Source organism: Microtus ochrogaster, linkage group LG10 (genome assembly GCF_000317375.1).
Source record: "Microtus ochrogaster isolate Prairie Vole_2 linkage group LG10, MicOch1.0, whole genome shotgun sequence".
Classification (NCBI taxonomy): Eukaryota; Metazoa; Chordata; class Mammalia; order Rodentia; family Cricetidae; genus Microtus; species Microtus ochrogaster.
This window is the reverse complement of record NC_022035.1, coordinates 9,709,520-9,731,474: the sequence shown is the minus strand read 5'-3', so window position 1 is coordinate 9,731,474 and position 21,955 is coordinate 9,709,520. Positions and strand designations below refer to the sequence as shown.

At 35.2% G+C, this 21,955-nt stretch overlaps 1 protein-coding gene across 1 annotated transcript in view; it reads left to right on the top strand.

Moving 5' to 3' along the window:
• Ppp1r3a (protein phosphatase 1 regulatory subunit 3A) overlaps positions 1–13,701 on the top strand; it is a 38,265-nt gene extending 24,564 nt beyond the window's left edge. The window contains exons 2-4 of the mRNA XM_005363731.3: positions 8,306–8,367; positions 8,457–8,581; positions 10,486–13,701. Coding sequence (XP_005363788.1) covers positions 8,306–8,367; positions 8,457–8,581; positions 10,486–12,822 — 2,524 coding nt within the window. The 3' untranslated portion in view covers positions 12,823–13,701. The remainder of the gene's footprint in view (positions 1–8,305; positions 8,368–8,456; positions 8,582–10,485) is intronic.
• The last annotated feature ends 8,254 nt before the right edge of the window (positions 13,702–21,955 follow it).

Below are 21,955 nucleotides of genomic sequence, written 5' to 3'. Positions count from 1 at the left end.
AGGAAAACACAGTAGGATAGCTGGTGCACTATGAATGTTATCTCTCTTCAAGCACAGGCTTTGCGCTCTCTCCTTTTCCAATAACAAGTGCATATAAACCATCTAAATTCTATAAAGCCAACGACTAGGGGTACAGCTTAATGGAAAGGAATATTACCTGATTCTTTTAAACCAAGTGAATTTTTATCAGGTTTGTCCATATCTATGTAAGACTTATGTTGATATTGTAGTTTTACAACAGGTTTAAAGATATGCTGAAAAAGGTTCACAATTTTTTTTTTTATTTAAAAGACCACTTATGAACTGTGTGTGATGCAGCCTGTGCTAGTAGTCTAAGCACTTTGGGGGCAGAGGCAGGAGGATCAAGGCTTTGTTTTGTCCTACATAGGAATATCATATCTTAAAGGAAAATAATATTGGGGAAGACATGCATAAAGGACATAAATGAAACCACAAGCTTTAAACATAAGTGGTGATCTAGAATAATGTAGAATTTACTTTTTAGCATGAAATGAGAGGTGATGAGGAGGGACTATTTTGTGCACTTCGGAGCACATTCAACACCCACGACTCTTTTAGTAAATGGTCCTTTGCTTTTATAAACACTTTAATCCCTTTTGAATGATTTTTTTTTTGGTTCCTGCCACTCACCCTGTTACCTCCAACACATCAGATTTTGATTTTGTTGAACAAGTCTTATAGAAGGTTCTCGAATATGTTAAGGAACGTATATGACATTGTGGCACATTATAGGAGTTTAGGAACAACTAGATTATTAACAATCCTAAATCTGCCATGTTTTGGCATTGGTAAAAACAAACCATACGCCCAAGAATGGAAGAAGAGTTGCTGCCAAATCTCTAAAATTATTAATTTGGTGGTGACTTTCTCAGATTAAGTTCTCAGTAGAGTATTAAAGGAAGGTGGAAACTTGCATCCAGGCAGACCATTTTTGAAGAGTTTTGTTTAAATAAAAGTTGTTTGTTTAGAATGTCTGGTGAGGTTTTTTTTTTTTGGAATATGGACTAGTGATAAAGAGAGATTATTTTTAAAGTTTAAGAGACTATACTGCCATGGACTGCAAGTTTTGGTCCTACAAGAAGGTGATGAATTTATGAGAAAATGCACTAGAAACTAAGAACAGAAAATTTCTAGCAAAAAGGGAACTGGCAGTCAACTGCTATGCTCTAAAATTGATTAGTATGTAAATGCTCTCATAATTAGTAATAATATCAGTGATAATAACTGTATTAAAAGTCCTTGGGTTGGAAAGTGTATCAAATAATCACTCTGTAAGACACTTAGTGGTCTTGTGAAGGAAAGCTAAATATCTAGATGAATGTGTCTTGTTTGAAGTGACATGGTTAATTAAAAGTGACATGGTTAGCAATGACTAAGTACAAGTTTAGTAATGGATAAACACTTGGAATGGTAGGGTTAGTACTTTTTCCAAATGTTTTAATTCTCCAAGAAGAATCCCTACTTGGAGACCAGGACAGAAGGAACTCTAATTTGGTTATTAGGTTTTTTTTTCTAATTTTGCCAACATTGTAGAATTGAAACTTTATTTCCCCTATAAGAAAGATAGATCATTTTGCAATAGTATAAAGTCCCTTTCAGATCTAAATCCTATATAAGTTAAATAAACCTTGCTAAGGGATATAAAATAAACTTATCATGACTATCTCCCATTTTATACGCCTGGCCAGAGACCACTAGTTAGAAAAAACAAACAAACAGAAAAGAAAACATAAGAATATCTATGGAGTTTATTTAGCCACATTCTGATTATACAGTGATGTTGTTTTTAACTACGTCTCCCCAGATACTGAGCTAACACCTGTTAGATTAGACAGGCAGAGAAGGTATCCAACTGCTTCCTCTTTAATCATCCCAGAAAGAGAGCTTTCTCTTATACCTTCTCAAACAAAAGTTCCTCCAAGCACTTATCCCTCTCTTCTACTTCCTGTACATCTCTCTCTGTCCTCCTGACCTTCTCCCACTCTCTATGACTATTTCCTATCATCCAGTAGCTTGCTCTGCCTCTAGAACTATGATTGATTTCTAAAATGCTGTTTACAATATTCAAGCAGAAAGCTTTTGGTAAGGGTGTGTGCTGGGGCTGAGCAACACTACAGCTAGAAGCAGATTCCTCCACGAAACAATGGAACCTCTGGACTCATAGTGTGAACAAGTATCCTGTAATACAGCAACATAGAGTAACCCTTTTCAAAGTCCGGCTTAAACTAACTCCAGTTTCATCTTTGCCTTTCTGCCTTTAAACCCAATCCAAACTCTCTGACAATCTTACTGCTCTTGGATACATCCTCTTTTGAGCTATTTTTCTTTTACCACTCGTTATGTTTTTAATTATTCTTCTGAATTCAGAAACTTCTTATTTCTTAGTAAACTTGAAACGAATCTTTGAAATATTTCCCTACTCTCCTGAATTACTATTTTAACTCTTTCCTCTCAAAGGCAGTAGCTTATATAGCCCATTATTTATTATAACACTAACAACTCATTGCAACTACTATATTGTGTTGATTTATATATTCCTATCATTTCATTGCTTGCCTGGGATAAGAGTTTAAATATTACTAGTCTTTGATTTCTCAGTGTTTGTTATAGTTGATCATATATATTGAAAATATCTGTAGAAGAATGAATGACCCCTCCAGATTAAATAATATGGTTGACTATATCAAATGTCTCAAAATTTACTGGAAATAAACCATTGCTCTAAAGTTCCTAGATTACCTTCAAACAAATTTTAAATTAAAAATATAAATTAAAACAATTACATTTAATAATGTGACCCTGGAATTCTAAACTTTGGAAGTGGTAATAATGTAATCCTTAGAAGATAAACAGATAAACATATGCTGTTCTTCTTTGAGTAAATTTTGTGTAAAGAAGAAATGGTGTTATTAAAATGCTGGCAAGAGATAGATACTAAAAAGGAAGGTAGAAAGAAGGTTGGGCATTTATTCAACAACACCTCTTGTCATTAGACTGCATCAGGCAGCATGTCAATCACCAGGAATAAAAAAAATAAAAGGAAAAGAAAGGAAGAAAAATCTTCTGATTAAAAAGTTCTCCAGACACAAAAGAGACCTGAGAGCTAGAAACAACAACTTTACTTATGCCATAGTCAGATGTACTGATGTGGGAGAGTCCTGCTGTCAATAACCAACAGAGTCTCCTTCTGTGCACAAACTGTAAGCCTGTTTAATTAAACTACTTACATGGATTTGGTCATATAAATACTATTTAAGAGTGGTGCTTTGTTTACACATATCCTATCATATATGGCTAAAAGCAAGCCATTATCACAAATGAGGATGGAACTGTTTAGACCTTTTAAATAATGCATTAACTCTATGCAAAACAGTGACAGATTTTGGTCATCACATGTACTGATTCCTTCCTCATAAATTGCTTTACTTGTAGTAACTATAATCCTGAAAAGCTCGATTTCCTTTGGGTAAAACTATTTGATAGTCTTGTCTTTTTTGATAATTATGTGGAATCATGTTAGTTGTCTTTAGACTTTTGGGGAAAGAAATCTTTTCAGCAATCATTTCAGCTTTTTTGTTTGAGGCTGCATTGCTAAGAGAGGTTCATATTTCCTTGTGTTTGTATGATTTATTGATTTTAATTCTACATAACATACATTTTAGGATACTCTGTAATCTATGAATATGCATTTTTGTCCATTCAGAACTGACAGATGGACACCAGTGTCATTCAAGTATTACGGTAATTATCTCACATGGCACACAGAGGAGACATGAGTGCACACCAAGGGTGCACCGGGCATACTGGTACTGGGGTAGACAAATGGTAAATTTTTCAGCCGATGTTAAATTGATTTTCAAAATGACTTTCACCAATTATTTTCTCACCAGTAATGTGCAAGAAAGCCTGTGTCCCCAGACCATCTTCCACTCTCTGGACTGATAAATTTTTACTTTATTGTGTTGAACAGGTATCAATGCTGCCACCTTGTTTTAGCTTTCATTTCTGCTCCCTAGTAGGCTGGCTGTCCCTTTATATGAATATATGTGCTCTGGTTTCTGAATTATTCCCCTTTGGAATTTTATTGATTTGAAGCTGTATTTTTCTCTGTATACAGATATAGATTATTGGTTATTGATTGTGTTAATTTTATGTGATTCATATTTTCCCCAAGTTTAATCATTTTTAACTTTAAAAAGTCTTTTTGAAATTTAGACTTATTTATTCGATATGCATGAGTATTTTGTGTGCCACATCATTGCATGTGTGCCTGGTGCCCTCAGAGATCAGAAGATGCTGTTAGATACACTGGAATTGAAGTTTTTGGTTGTTGTGAGCTATAGTGTGGCTGCTGAAAATTAAACCTGAGTGCTCTGAAAGAAAGACAAGTGTTCTTAACCAGCAAGCCACCCTTTGGTCCCTTTTGTCTTTCAATGAATAAAGTATTAAAATTTAATACTGGGGCTGGACAGATAGCTTAATAATTATGAGGACCTGCTGTTCTTGCAGAGAACCTAGGTCTGGTGCCCTGAAACCCTAAAGTGACTCATCATCATCTCTAACTCCAGTTCCCAGCGACCTAAGTTTCTTTTCTGATTTCCATTGCCCTTGTGGACATGCTGTTCACAGACATACATGTAGCAATGCACAGATTAAAAATAAATAAGTCCTAAATATTCTTTAAATTTTAATAGAAAAAACTAAGGTGTTTTTTTTTCTGTATGTTGTCTTTTTCCATTATTCAAAAGATACTTCCTACTGTATACATTCATCTATATTTCCTCCTAGGAGTTTTGAAGAATTTGACATGTTAAGAATTTAGTCCACCTGGATTTGGCTCATGCTCTATTGTCAGCCTTTTCTCTAAGGATAGCCATTCCCCTGCTTTCATTTCTGAAGACCCTATGTTCCACCTATTTTCGGGCATACGTGTGTCTTCTCACTAAATTTCAAGAGCTACTTCTCAATTGAATTGAAACTCTTAAAGTTAGCTAGCACAGGTTCCTTCTCCATATTTCCCACAGCTATACAGCTACCATCTCTCTGCACTTCTCTGTAGACTCACATGTCCAAACTCTATGAAAGATGCTCTTATAATCTTGACTACAATTTATTGGATCTCTACATTAATTTTGAAGAGAATTTATACTTTATAATATTTTACAACTATCTATGAACATAGTATACATAACTTCTTTAATATTTTTATGTTGTTTTTAAATATTTTTAGTATTTTTTCACTTCTATAGGTTTTTTTCTATATTTTTATGTATAATCTTTATGTTTCATGGGTATATGTGATATTGTGTGTATCCTTGAACAGAAAATTTTTCTTTATATTCCTGAATTTCTATGTTTTGATAAGAATTATTCACAGTAAGTTTGTTTCATCTCTAATCACTTGTCTCTGAAATAAATTTTTAAAAATGAAGTTCCTGTTTTTTTCCAAACAATCATTTTTAATGAAGCAACTAAAATTTCTTAGAAAATTCAGGGATAGTATCTTAGTAAATAAAAAATAAAACATTGCTTAGTAGCAAATGTTTTCTCTCCACAAATAAAATTCTAATAGTTCCCAATTCTAATTGGGAACAAAAAGAGAGTCAGGAATAGCTAAATATTATTTCAATAGTTTGCACATTCTTTTTAAAAATATTTATTAGTTCTTTTAGAATTTTATATAATATGTTTAATCATATTCAGCCTTTTCCCCAATTACTTCCAGAACTAGTTCCACTTTTTGATTCACCCAAGTTCATGCTTACTCTCTTCTTATCTATCTATCTATCTATCTATCTATCTATCTATCTATCTATCTATCTATCTATCTATCTATCTATCTATCTATCTATCTATCTGTCATATCTATCTATCTATCTATCTATCTATCTATCTATCTATCTATCTATCTATCTATCTATCTATCTATCATCTATCTATCTCCTAGAAAGCTCGTGTCTCCAATGCTTTGTTGATTGGCTACTCTTCGGATAGGCCCTTGCCTGGAGTGTGGTTGACTTTCCACAGAGTAAACCATTGAAGAAGACTGACCCTTATTTTCTTAGCAGTTATCAAATGCCAACAGTTGCTCATGCCCATCTCCCACTTTATGGTGGGATTTTGTCTGGCATGAGTTTCCATAGATCTTGTTCATGTTATTATGATCCCTGCACATCTATATGTACAGCTGCCCTGCTGTGCTCATTAAACAGTTCTTTTGGAGCCACTCACCACTGATAACTTATTGCTATCCCCATAGACTAGTGTGTCTCTCAGTTAGAATCGGAAAGTTATCATTTGGGAGTCAGATGGCAATTAACACAGAGACCTACAACTTATCTCCAAGCGTAAACGTTAGAAGAGCCTGCATGGTTTTTAGCCCAAAGAGGATGTTTATATCACTTCCATTACCCCAAGGCTCATAGAGAGTTGGTGGATGTGCCTCAGGTTTACATGTTCTTAAAAGAGATAGATATTATATATTCAGAAAGGAAAAACATATTGGTTTGTAGGTAAATTTCACAAAGATAAAATCGTGGTATAGTTACAGAACTTGTTAAACACTGTAACTTTCATATTAATTTTACAACAGTACTTCAAATTCTAATGTCTAAGAATTTTTATGTACATAGAACATGATATATTTGTCTTGTTTCCAGTAAAGTTAAAATGAAACAATAAAATTATATGCAAAACTAAGTTACCTTCTTACATAATTAGGATGAACAAATTTACCAATTTCACATGGTTTGTAGAAACAAAATTAGCCATGCTATCAAAAGTTGCAGTGCAAACAGACTAGACACTAGTTTATCAGCAACTGACGCTTTCAGGCTTCATGTTGTTGTTGTTATTGTTATTTTGCTGCTATTTTATTTGTTTGTTTGGTTGTTATTGCAGAAAACTCACAGAAAAAAGTTAGTATAAGGAAAATAGATTGGAGGTTGGACATGGTGGTGGTAGATGCCTTTAATAGCAGCACTTGGGAGGCAAGGTCAGCTCTCAGACATGAACTCTCTGTGATTTCATGGCCAGCCTGGTCTACGTAGAGCACTCTATGGCAGTTAGGGCTACATGGAAATATTCAGTCTAGAAAGAAAGAGAGAGAGAGAGAGAGAGAGAGAGAGAGAGAGAGAGAGAGAGAGAGGAGGGAATGAGGGAGGGAGGGAAGAAGGGAGGGAGGGAGGGAGGGAAGAGAAATAAAGAAAGGAAGCAAGAAAGAAGGAGAAAGAGAGAGAAAGAAATTGGCCCAGAAGACTGAGAAGACTTTAGTGGCTAAGGTGCTTGGTCTGCAAGTCTGATGATCTGAGGTCAATCCCCAGAACCCACGTCAACATGACAATCAACTTCAAAAAGTTGTTCTGTCACCTACATTTGTGCCATTGCACACATGAACCCACCATGAACATCAGATGTACTCAGTAATAATAACAATAAATAAAATATTTTAAAAATGAAGAGAGTTTATAGGACCCAAATTTACTCTGAGTAGCTGTATATGAACTGTAATTTTCACTAATTACATTTTTCATATTGAATATCACAGACAAATATAATTCTAATGACCTTATTAATCTGCCCACTCACATTTGAAGGGAAAAGCACTCATCATTTTAAAACAGAATGCAGATTACACTGGAAAAAGGAATGTAATTTTAACAATTTTAAAGGAAAGTTATGTGTTAAAGTATGCGCACTCTGAAGTCTCCTTTTTAAAATTTACCAGTGACAATTCATGCATTAAATTTTTGAGTATAAATTTAGTTGCCTTCAGGTTTTAGTGAGCTTATTTTATTTTTCTCTTCTAGATAGAGGGTTACTGTTATAACAATAAAATTGAAAGATAAAAAGGATATAAAAGATAAATTTTGAAATGTTAAAAAATAATTTTTATAACAACAATGAAAGTTCAGTTAATAAACCGTTGTCATTTAAACCAAAAGGGAAATACTCTAGATTTGAAAGGTTAAAAAATATAATATACAGTACACATTTGCTTATCATTTCACTCTGGCTATGATTTAGTAAGCCCAACAAAATTTCATTTAGAAATAGTTCTTTGCATAGATGATTTAAGTTTTTCTAGAATCAGTATTTATTGGTGTGTCTCTCTAAAAGATTTATTAAAAACTTAAGTTTTTAAGTTTTGTATAAAATTACATATAATAATACAAAATTATGTATGGCTGTATGAACATTATTTGTCTTACTGCTAATTTTCCATTATGTAGAACACTTCAAAACATGTAATTTCAGAACAAATGTCTGTTTTTCTAAATTTTAGCAGTAAAGAAGAATCACTGCTAACATCTGAAGAAAATAAGCTTGAGAATTTGAAGTTCACAGGTAGTATTTATTTAAAATTAAACAAAATCTGTTTTTGTTACAGCCTTCCATGAAAATAATCTTAATAACCAATCGTATTAACTTTTCAGATGCCTACATCCCAACCATCATTTGTTCTCTTGAGGACAAGGATGACTTGGGAGCCAGTCATCAAAATGTAGAAGGTATCAACAGGGAGCATGATGAACGTAGTGAAAAAGAAATAGACTTGATGGTAAGTGTTCTGGTTGCCACGGTATTAGAGATGAATCTATTTATGCTTCAAAGATGCTGCAATTCCTGCCTTTCAATGGCCTCAGCTAATATCATTTGCAAATGTGAAAGCCTAGCCTTGGTCCTAGCATCTCTAGCAAGCTAGACCAACAAGGCACTTTGACTTCAGCGTGTGGTAAATTAATTAATGACATTCATTTCCCACCTCTTTGCCACTGGCTCTGAGTAATAGTTTGTGGGAATTAGAGGTAAGGGGCACTAGCCTGATGTGTACTTCTAATCTTTGTAACGAGTGTACACTTAGCATAAACTCATCTGTTAAATAAGAGGTCTGGAATAGGAAATGGTTAAGGCCCTATCCAATGGACAAGCCTATAATTTTTACATTTATCAGTCTTTTGCTTTACTATTTCTGTCCAGGTAATAATCATAAAGTTTATTATCGTGGTAAAATATTAAATTACCAAAGAAGAAAATAACCAGTGCTTCATAATTTTAAAACTGGTAAAAAAAAAAAAATTAGTACTCTACAATTTAGTATAGTATTTGTTAGCACAAATTCCACACTTGGTGAACATCAAATCTGTTCTGAAATTTGGAGGAGATGGTTTAGTTCACAGACTTAACGTACAATGAGAGGTAGAAGTAAATGAGTCACACAGCACATTTATTTTATCCTTATTGTATTCGGTTGGAGCTCACAGCATGGGGATACAAGGATTCATAATCATCGTAGATTAAAATGACATTTGCCTCTTCAAGTGTCAGTGCTGAAGCCCAAAAGAGCTAAAACTCTTTTCTTTCCCCACACGTTACACCTCCGTGGTAGGGACATGGCAACCCCACCACTAAAGTATGCAATTTACTGTGCTCGATTTTAAGGCCCTACAAAGTTGTCACCCCATTCTGAAAATTCTTACCAGCTGAAAGTTAACATCACCGTTTTTTTTTTTTTTCAAACCACAGAATATAATGAAAGGCCCCTGGAAAATCACATACTTCACCAATACACCTCATTACCATGAGCGGCCTCAAATATAAAAGTTTGTTTAGAAGTTACTGAGAGTGTACGCTCAATAAATGAACAGGGAGCTGTAATTTAGATGCTAATTTGCTCCATGCTGATGTGACTGCATAAAACAATGAAGCTCCATAATAGATGGAAATACAACCAAATCTGTGGAACCCACAGGCATTGGCTTATAAGACAGCTGTGCAGTTGACAAGTAACATGAGCCTTATGTGAGAAGAAGGGGAAAACGTAAGATTTGCATATAATTATTGAGATCATGCAAATGTCAGTTATGAGGGGAAAAAAAAACACAGGCATCTCACTGTTAAATCCTGACAGTTGGCATCACTGAAGAGCTCAAATACATTTGAGTACCAGTTGGCAGAGGGTCATTAAAACAGAATTTGCAGAGACATTAGCTCCTTCACTTTTCTTTGAGTGACGTTTTGCTATTAATAGTTTGCAGAGGCTTTGCAGAAAACATATTAATAAGAGAAACTGTAATGGGGGCACCTACAGCCCATATAAATGTGGCAAGGGGCATCCAGGAAGCTGCTCTGTAATTGATTAGCATGGAGCTATCAATGTGTACATTCGAAGTGAGGAAAAACCGCAATGACAAGCAAGAATGGTTGAATAATACAATGTGATATTTGGAAGCTGAGAAGGAGCGTGATTAATTTGGGCCCCCTTCCCACTGATCTCATTCCCAAGTCATATCCCACAAAGATCTTGCCCCAAACATGCAACTTCTAGAGTTTGTGTGAAATCCGCAAATGAATTGAACCAAGGAAATCTACCCGATAATTACTTGAGCTAATAAAATCTAGTTCACTTTTCACACATTTAAAAAGATTATATTGTCCTTATTTTTGTTGTTCTTTTTTCATAAGTTAAACCAACGGCTGATATCTTCCCGGGATGAAAAGAAGACCTTTTCAACAGATCAAATCAATTTCACATATAGAGCTGAGGGGTCCGAGGAGAAGCAAGGTTACCATGGAATTCCTACTGACTTGTTCAGAAGGCCTTTGTCTCCAAGTTTACCAGAAGAAATCCCCTTAAAGAAAGATTTCTATCACAGCAAAAACTATTGCCCAGGAAATGAATATGGTCATACACCTTCAGAGGAGATTCCTTCACATGTGGGAGAAACTGGGCCAGCACTGGGAGATGCTAGCTCTGATGAATTAACTCAACTGAACCTCTGCACCAAGGAAGTCCTCGATGACAATGCCAACCCAGCCCACGGGTCTGACAAAATGCAAACAGTATACTCCTCCTATGACCAGCTAATGGCAGGCAGTCTTCAAAAGAATGAAGCAGGAGTCAAGAAAACTGGAATAAAAGATTACAAATATTCAAGAAGTGATTTCTACTTGGAGGCATCCACAAGTCTGGAAGAATCAAATGCATCTTCAAAAGATGCTTACACCGAGGACAGTGTTGCAGAGGAGCAGAACACATGCTTAGGTGTTGATGAAAATCAAAGCCCGAATTTTCAATCAATATTCCAGAACCAAGATAGACAAATGGGGCATCCCAAAATACACATTGAAGGGACTAAAGAGAATAACAAAGAATTAACCACTCTGCTAAGCAAAGACACTACAACCACTCCCTGGACAGTGCCAGTAGATCCCTGTCCTTCGACAAAGAGAAAAGTGAATTGGAGAGAAGCTGGCAACAGTACCAATTTGGAACCAAGAGCTTCTCATCTTGGTTCACCAAGAAATGGCAATGTTCTGACGGATGATTATCTTTTTCAAGGTGAGAGGGGAAAATCAGATGCTAGTAGTCAGGAAGATCAGCATATGAATACCCAGCATGAAAAAAATTGGAATGTTCTGGAAAGTCAGCCAGAAACAAGAGGGATTGAAACAAATATAACCAAGCAGATCAAAGAACAAGCAGAGTGTGAAGACGGGTGGGAAAAAAGAGACGACATGAGAGGTCTGAAAGCTCCCCCTGCAGAACAATTGTTTACCTGCCAAGAGACAGAGGGCTATGAACTGTCTTCTCCAGCTCATCATGGTATCACTGAGAAAGCAGAAGCACTTACAGCTTATATAATTAAGACAACATTAGAAAGTACTCCAGAAAGCATGTCTGCTAGAGGAAAGGCAATAATTGCTAAGCTACCTCAAGAGACAGCACGAAGTGACAGGCCCATCGAGGTAAAAGAAACAGCGTTTGATCCACATGAAGGCAGAGGGGATGATTCGCATTATACACTTTGTCATGGAGATACAGCAGGTGTAATCCATGTCAATGATTTTGAAAAGGAATCCCATTCAGCTATTTGTAATGTATATGTAGATGAAATGGAGAAGGAGGCAACCATATCACCACGCAATCCTAGGAAGACACTTGACAAGGAACAACGTGGAATTGGAATTGTAACATCTACAGACGAACCTTCACAGGTCATTACAGGCAATCAAAAAGCTACGTCAAACCTGGATTTACATTTGGGAGTGTTACCAACAGACAAAGCAATATTCCCGGAAAATAAAGGTCTTGGGCTGCTTCAAGAATCATCATGGAGAACAGACTTCGATGCTGTTCATTCTGCGTTTATTTCAGACAGTGTCAGCCCTTCTCAGAGCAGCCCTCAAGTTTACAAATGCCAGTCAAAAACTTCAGAACCCTCTTCCGGATGGCCAGTTACAGAAGAGAAAGCAGTTACAAGCACAATACTCCAGTCTTTTCCTACCAAATCAGAATATACTTGCCATCCAGAAAGTGAGATCCTGGGCCATGCCATGTCTAAATCTGATGATGTTTCCAATAGTTTGGAAATAATGGAATCAGGTAGTGGAAGAGAAAGACATGTAGGTCGGATTGTCCAACAAAAAGAAGGTAAAAGCTCAGAAAAATCCCAAGGTCCAATGATTTTAATCAGTGAACCTCTTGAGAATCTGGAGAAGGCAAGGTCTGACATTGAAGAAGTAAGGTGTTTTGAAAAGTCACAAAGCCATTCAGAGGACAAAGGGTCAGAGAGCCCTGCTTCTGCTACTCTTTCTGACCAGAATGTCCAAGCTCAGGTTACAGAGTCTCTGCTCTCCGCATACATCAACTCTAAAATACCTTATTTCCTTTTGTTTCTGATATTTCTAGTGACTATCTACTACTATGACTTAATGATTGGCTTGGCGTTCTACATTTTTTCCTTGTACTGGTTATACTGGGAAGGGGGAAGGCAAAGAGAGTCAGTCAAAAAGAAGTGAGGTTGACACAATGACTGTTCTCTCTTGAATGATAAGCTATTCTCTTGAATGATAAGCTATTTAGTCCCAAACATTTGGGTTGGTGAGAGAGACTATTCATTGTGCAAAGAGTCAGCGCAGTTTTTCTCATGAAGGAACATTTAAAAAGGAATGCGTATGAAGTTAGCTCCTTCATATAAGTAATTATTCTATATAGGACCATTATGCTTGGATCATTAAACACCTATATGAATATGAGGTCTGAAGCACGTCAAGTTGAAATTAGGTACAGCTGTTGTTCCTTAGCAGGCTGTGAAGTCGTAATGCTTCCTATCTCTTCGCTGCTTAAAGTGCTATTTCTTGGAATCATTTCTTTCACAGTAAAGCTTTGGATATTTTTTTTCCCTCAAAGCACTTTCTTTCCCCCTATGGTTTTTAAAAATAGATAAAACACAGACAATAGCAGAGAAATTTTTTTTCTTTTAGCCCTTAGAAGTAGCGATAAAATTTTCATTTAGCAGCGTGTCATTTATCAGCACATATTTATAGATCAAATACTGAAATTTCTATTTTCTACCTTCAAGAACATGCCCATGTGTGTTACAATAAAAAAAAACCTTAAGATGGAAACATGTATTATGCACACTCACTTTATACTTCATATGCATAGCCTTGTATCTTTTTACACCTACAATGGCACGGTGTTTATGAAACGAATTTGATTAATACTTCTGTATCAAATTGAAAATTTTCATGCAACTCTACAAATTTTATGGATAGCCCATTTTAAGCACCATTTTTCAATTGGAAGGGTAGACGATGACAGAGTTAACAGTTTTAGTTTTAAGTAGTGTCCAGATATGAAAACTAAAACCTGTAAGCGTCATGTTTGGACTATGCTGTACCTATAGAGCAGAAGCTCTCAACCCGTAGGTCGTGACTTATTTGGGGCTTCAAAGCAGATATCCTGCAAGTCAGATACTTACATTATGATTCATGACAGTAACAAAGTTAGTTACGAAGTATCAACAAAATAATTTTATGGTTGGGGGTCACCACAACATGAGGAACTGTATTAAAGGTCACAAGAAAAGGAAGATTGAGAATCACAGCTATAGAGCATAAAGCCTCAAATGGCAATAATAAAATAGATAATAGAATGGCTTGCTCTTTATGATAGTTCTTTTGCTTTTAACTTAGTTGTTAATTTTCAAGTAATGAGGAGAAGAATTATACCTACTGCACATGGACAGAACAAACACCTTGTCTTGGCTTATCCTCATTATGTGATCTTTAAGTTGTGAGCTGATGATTCAAAATTGAAAGCAGGAAAAATAGGTATAGCTGGAATCATACTAGAAAATAAGTAATCATTAAGTATGGCAGTGGTCTGGCCCACTGTAATTATGGGTAAGAGTGTGAAATAATAGAATTTTTTGATGATGATACTGCCAAGAAAAATATACAATTTATTTCAGCAATTTTTGGATGACTGTAATATACAAGGCACTGTGTGCTCTATTCTGTGACAGTCCTTTGATACAATGAACATATATGGATCCCTTTATATAGCAAAATAATATATTTTTCACTAGCTTGGAGCATGAAAAATGTCACATAGAGCGAGCCTATTTAAATGGTCATCTTTTATGAGAATTTTTTCAAGGAATCTTTAATTGAAAATGGTATTTTTACTTATAATGATAAACTTACATATCATTTCATCTTAGAAATATGCATTTATGAGAAAATAAAAATATTTTAAATTACTTTCATCTGATACTTAGAGATTTGTTTAATTTTCTTTATGTACACAATTATTTCTCAATCTTACAATTGCATGCTATTCTTAAGTCCTCTTGAAAATGACTGCCTGGCTTCAACTCTCTAGTTGATCAAATGCAAACATCCTGAAGTAGAATGTAGGTCAAATATTTATTTTTTTCAGAAGCACATTTCCATTAAATACAAGTGGAATTTCTTTAAGCAGTCCTTAGAAATTATCTCTAAAATTGTTGCCATCATATTTTGTTGTCAGGACTAAGCTGAAGTTAGAGTTAGCATTCCTTCAGAGTCTTTTGACTTAGAGTTTCTTAAGTCTAAGTTTTAAGAGTTTTAGTCAATATATCATTTCTCTTTAATGTAGAGAACACTATTATTTTATGAGCACAGGTGCCCCATCTGGAATTCTTCTCTGAAATGATCAATCCAACTTCTTTTATCAATTTTATTTGATTTCTGGTAACATTAACTCACAAACCATTCTCATGAATTTTTAATAAAACAGGAACAAGAGTCAAAAGATTTTAAATGCTGATTTGAACTGATTCTTCAAACATTATATATGAGGAACTTGAAACAAAGTCACAAGAACATGTAAAGTGATTGTTATGTGGCGAGGTAAAGCTCAGTAGTCTCTTTTGATCACTTCTTTATGCTGAGTAAGAAGAGTGGGTAGCAGGAAGAACTCGTGGCCTCTGCTAAGAAGGGTTTGGTTATGGACCATGTTGGTAAATGCCATTTTTAATGATAACTGTGTGCTCCATGTCTCACCAACATTGACTTTAGGCATAATGAAGACATGGCAGAGTAATTAGCAGTGAGGAACTTTATCCCATTCTCATTTTGAATAAGAAATTTGATATAATTGTTATCATTCTTTATCACGATGGACTTCTCACTCTTAGAAGCCCTGAAAATTAATTGACAAGTCTAGGAAGTATAAGTAGTAACTGCAACTCTTCTTTAAGAAATCTGACTTCTCTGAGCTATCTGTATCACAATAGAATTCTCAGCCATGATTAAGTGAATTCATAGATAATATTACTCTTCAGCATTGAGGAATGATAGGCTAATAGAACAACATATATCTGAGAAGGTCTAATATGTCAATAGGAAAGTTTACCAAGGACTATATGCTTATCTATATTTAAATATTTGCCAATATTTTGTCAAAACAGGAAATTCTTATACCTCATCTTACACTAGTATTCTGGTTAAATGGAAAAATTTTAAACGACCAGATGAAATAAAGGGAAATAAGTAAGATATTTTGTCTCTCTTCAATAGTATTCATGGAGAATTTTTAATGTTTTCTTTTGCAGAAGTGAATTTTATTTTATGCTAAAAACCTTTCTTACATTATCAAGGTTCCTTTTGTATATGAATAAAATAAACACCAAATAAATAAAATAGGCCTCATAAAATTATAGGCGGTCGGTAGTGATCTCCTTTATGATAATAGGCTTTTTCTTTTACATGTCTATTGAGAGCTTCTGGAAATTGAATTTTACAATAGGACCTCCTTTTGGTGTTATCCTGTCTTAACCAGTTTCTGCAGAACTGAAGAAGATCCATTTTAACTATACAAGATGTGAAATGGCAGGCCATGCTTGCCAGGTACCTCTGGGGCTGTGTGGCTTTGAAGACAACTTTGAAAAAGGCTACTATTTTATTTCTGATTAACCATTGGTTGCTTTTGTATTTTTTTTTTTTTGGAAATTTTATAATAAAAATATTGTCAACACAACTTAATTTTCCTCATTTAAAACATATTTAGTCATGAATATGATGTTTCTACCACACATACCAAACTTTTAAAATTATAAATTAAGTTTTAATGAAGCTTCCCACCTATCTTTGCATGTGCATGTATTTTACAATAAATTGTTCTATTGTGGTTTGCTGAAACCTTATTAAACAAACAACTATTTACAAAGTATAAGATTTTCATTTTATATCATTTTGATATTTTCAAATTCACAAACAGGACATTGGTTTTTCGAAAGCAAGACAATACATTGTGCAAAATTTTAATGAAAGCTTCCCCAAGTCTTCTTCTACTATATTCAATTCTTGGAAACTTCTAGAAAATAAAATAAGAGGTCAACAAGGGTAAAAAGTTATGAAATTATTTTGATTTGGCTGTGCTGCCTCCAATATCTGACTTTGCAATAGCCTGTGATGCGTAATTAAATTACTTCTCTTGGTTGAAATTGGTGCAGATTTTTTTATTTCACTGCTCTAATAACTCAGCCATCCTTACTGTCCCCAAATCCCCTTGCTAACTGAAGAAATGAAATTAGTTCTCTCAGCACTACGTATGTGTACCCTCTGCCTAGACTGCATGGCTGTACTTCTCTTCCTGGTTAGTGCTGCAAATTTTCTATGCATACTTCAAATCCCACCCTTTCTGTCATACCTCCTTTCATAGTTTATAAGATTTTTTTTTAATTTCTTTCTATGTTATTTTTGCCCTTGTCTGCACTTGTCATTTGGCTATCCCAACCGAACTGACTATAAGTTTTGGAAACACATATTGATTTTCTCTTTCTTCCAGTTATCCTACATGGTCTAGTTTGCAGGAAGGCTGAGCCAGTACTGGTCACAATGATGAATCTTCCTCGTGTTCCCTGCTATATAATTAAAACTTCCTAAACTTCTTTAAATTGTAGGTGGGATGATTAGATACCTGAAGAAAATGTCAAAAAGGCAAAGAGAATGTGGAGATGCAAGATTGAATGATGTGCTGGGTTTGGGATATGGAAGAAGGAAAATGGCTTTTTCTTCACATTTCCCTTAACAATGTCATCTATTTTCCATCTTAAAAATTTCGTTCTCTGTTGGTGTGATGGTGCATGCCTCTAATCCCCACACTCAGGAAGCAGAGGAAGACCCATCTCTGTAAGTTTGAGGCCAGGCTGGTCTACAGAGTGAGTTCCAGAACAGCCAGGACTGTTTCACAGAGAAAACCTGTCTTGAAAAAAACTAAAAACAAACAAAAATTATTCTTTCTTGTACATAAACCATCCCTGTCATTTTATTTCATGAAAAATAGCCAAATTATTCTGAATTTAGGGGAAATAATGCATTACTTACTTAACTGGCTAAGGTGGAAATTAAAAGAACACAAAACGTTGTCAGAGAGTGTGGCCCATGGTTTGAAATCAGCAAACATCACAAGGTATAAAGTTCAAGAAACCCAATCTGCCCAGCTGCTGCCATGCCCTTTGAAAATGGCTGATCTCTCCACTCCACACCTGTTCTGCTTGTCAACCTTCAGGGTAAGTAAACAGAACTTGGAATAGAAAATAGTCTGTGTATTTTTAAGAGGAAAAGTGTTTGCCTAACTAACATATAAGAGAGACTCTGAAAGCACATACAGATAAAAACATACACCAATGCAGCCACCTACAAATATTTCATATGGTAATGTTTGAAATATCCAAAAGTTTATTTTTCATCAAGTAGATAAAATGGTGTTATAAATACATATACATTCTAGAGGTTTAGGCCAAAGAAAAGCACTATGCAGGCAAGGAATGCAATAGCTTTTTACTTAACATTTCAAGTTCATCGGGAATTGGTCACTTAAGATTGGAGGGAAAACCAGACACACTCCACTCTGTTTTAGAATTCATTAATATCTTGTATTAATTGAATTGGTTCTGGATGGAAATCAATTTAAAATACAAAAAAAAACACTCTATAAAAGACAATATCAAACAACAACATAGATGGCACTTAAGAATCATAAGAAGCTGCAAGCTCTCAATGAAAATACATAAATATATCATAATGTACTTTTAGAATTACATGTATGAAGTATGAACAATAGAGTTTATGTTTAGCAAGAAAAATAAATGAAAGCATTACACATTTGAATCACTTTATACACTCTAATATGGTGTATTATTTTACTACACAACAGAAAATTCTCAATTAGTAGACTAATTCTTGGGAATTATAGGTGGAAGCCACTAGTTGGTTCCCAGCCACCCAGACCCAAAATCATCACACAGAACCTATATTATTTACAACACTTCTTGGGCTATTAACTCAGACTTCTTATTAACTATGTCTTACATCTTGAATTAACCCACTTCTATTATTTCGTATTTTACCATGCGGCTTGTGGTTTACCTGAAAGTTTCCTGGACACCCGGCTCCTTTGGTGACTACATGGCATCTCTCTGACTCCACCTACTCTCTCTCTATTCAGATTTCCTGCCTGACTATATTCTGCCCTGCTGTAGACCCAAATCACATTCTTTATTAATCAATGGTACTAAAACATATTCACAGTATACAGAGGGGAATTTGACATCAGTGAATATAATTTTTCACCATTTCTTGAGTGAAGTAGATCCCGAGTTCGAGGTAAAGAAAGGACCCAAGATTAAGGGTCTTTATTTTTTTCTCTCATAGGCAGTAGTGGAAATATTCTAAATGTACCTCACAGTCTTTGGAAGTTGTGAAGGAAAATCAGAAATAAAGGTAAAAATGCAGGATTAGAAGTAACACCCAAAAAGACCGCTCAGTCCCTTTCCTAACTTCTTCTTTTCAGCAATAGGTCATCTCTTTGACACCATAAGAAATCACAAGACCTACTAAATGCCTTCTTACAATGAACCTTAGCATACATACAATACATAGAATAACCAGGATGAGGAACAAATACTAATATCCATCTAAACATTTAAAAACAATGTGGCTTGAATATCGAATTTTAAAATGAACCTTAAATAAAACAAATGAACACTGAATTCAAGTGCAAAACTTAAACAAATGAACTTGGACAGTGGATGTGACTAACGAAGTGTCTCATGAGCATGAAGAGAAGTTTCTAACACAAACATTTATAACTTGACATCCCTGTTTTCAGGGCCACAGTCAATAATTACCATTCATCAGACCCTGGTCAGCCAGGAAAATACAGCAATATTTTTGTAGATTCAGTTAGGTAGAGGGCAATTGACCAGGGAAGGAAAGCACAGTTTGTTTTTTTTTTATTTTTTAATTTATTTATTTATTGAGGATTTCCGCCTCCTCCTCGCCACCGCCCCCCACCTCCCCCCCCATGCCCCCCCGATCAAGTCCCTCTCCCCCATCAGCCCATAGAGCCATCAGGGCTCCCTGACCTGTGGGAAGTCCAAGGACCGCCCACCTCCATCCAGGTTTAGTAAGTTGAGCATCCAAACCGCCCAGGCCCCCCCAAAGCCAGCACGTGCAGTAGGATCAAAAACCCCTTGCCCTTGTTCTTGAGTTCTCTGTAGTCCTCATTGTCCGCTATGTTCAGTTTTTTAAAAGAAGTTGCTGTTCCAAGTATGTCAATATCATTTGTAAAGTGATAACAGACAATAATGATTGCATCATGAAGCAACATATTCTCTCCTATTTATAGGTCTTAAGCCATCATCTTTCTATGATCCAAGATACCCAAAGTGGAATAAAATTGATGAAACTTTTGAGAAGAATGTGTATGTATGTCATTGTGCTTGCTATCCTAACCAACAAACTTATAGTGTTAGATGTTGCTGGAAGCCTTGTTATGAATGTAATTCTTCCCATCACCATAAATAGAAACAAAAATTGAGACAATGTACCTAGATCATATCACTAAGACATAACAATCAAAATTAAAAGATGCTACCAAAGTAACAAAATAGATGACAATATAAACAACATAAGATGCTTACTATGGTATGAAGAGAGAAAGATATTTGAGGGCCAAAGGAGTTTCATGACATCTCATATTGGCCTTTGAAGGATTATAGCTGTAACTGGGGTAAGACTGAAAACGGGTTGTTTTTCCTACAAGTCAGCTTGATGGTTGTTTGATAGTCTTATACAAAATCTATGATAGTTACTGAGGGTCAAAGAATATGTTGATATGTTAGTCAACAACTAGCATAGCTATCTAAGAGCTTTTCAGGTCTCCACTGCCTCAACAATTTTTCCATACAAGAGATAGAGAAACAGTTTCCTAAAACTGTTTTCTCTTTCTTGATTTCAAAAATAGCATTAGAATCACTCTCAGGTACTATAAAAATGATCTGTTCTTGGAGGTAGAAAGACTATGGTTTTCAAAAGTTGGACACCATGAATTTTTTAATTGTTTTAAAATTTCATTTACTTTTATATCTAGGAGTGTTTTGCCTACATGTATGTCTATGCACCAAACATGTGCCTGGTGTATATGGAGGACAGAGAAGGTCATCAGAGTCTTTGGTACTGTAGTTACAGACAGTTATGAGCTGTCATGTGGATACTGGGAATAGAACCTGGGTATTCTAGCAAAGCAGTCAATGCTCTTACCTACTGAGCCATCTCTCCCACCACGTTTATTATTGTTATTATTAGGGTCAAAGATAATCTGATAATAATCCTAGTGTATCATTTTTGTTTCTTCATTATTTCTGTCTATGAACATGGTGCACATTTATTACTATATTTATTCTCATGCTAAAGATTTTATTGCTATTTTGAAAGAGTAAAAACTTCCTCTTTTATATTTATATGCTTAAGAACGAATTTGTGACTATTTCATCCAATTTGATGCTCACTCCTAATATTGGTAACTTGTAACATCAAGCTGAGTTATCTCTTCATTCCATATAAATACAATGAGCATTGTTTTAGTGAGGATGTTGTGTATGCCTAAATTTCTTAACCTTTGGAAATTGGCAGATGTTTTCTTTGGTGTTGCTTCATATTAAGTGTAGCACTTGATGATACTGCTTTATCTACTGACTTCTTAGCAGGTAGTCTGTGTTATCCCATGGATGAACTTGTAACATTTTTCTCCTTAATGGGAACCACAGCCAAAATGATTATTAATTTTTCTCCTTCTTAAAATCCCATAAAAATGAGAAGAAGGGATAAAATAATGTAAAGAACTACAGAGGTAAAAATACTTGCAAAAACGTTTCAGCAAACTTTCCTAAGTTCTAACACATGTTAAGTCATAATTGACTTCAAAGCCCCAGTAGGGTTAAAATGTATCTAAGCAATGGCAGGGCCACAGAAGCAATGCATTCGCACCATCTGCTACTAGGAATGTAGCATTAGGGCACCAACATTTTCTGAAAGGCTAAGACTTTTACAGCTGGAGAAATAAGAAACATGTACAAAATCTTAATGCAGGCTACACTCAGATTCCAAGTTGGAACTGCAGCTGGCACAGCCATTCAACTCTGTTCCTCAGTCCTGGGTGGACTAGAGTTTTCTGTGTAAACTGGTAATCCATGAATAGAGAAAAGGGAAAAAAAAAAGCTTTTGGGGATGATAAAACTTGGAGAGTCATTGGAGACTCCTCATCGCAACATTCTTTTAGAATACTCTACTGTGAGAAATAAAACCAATAGAAACCCCT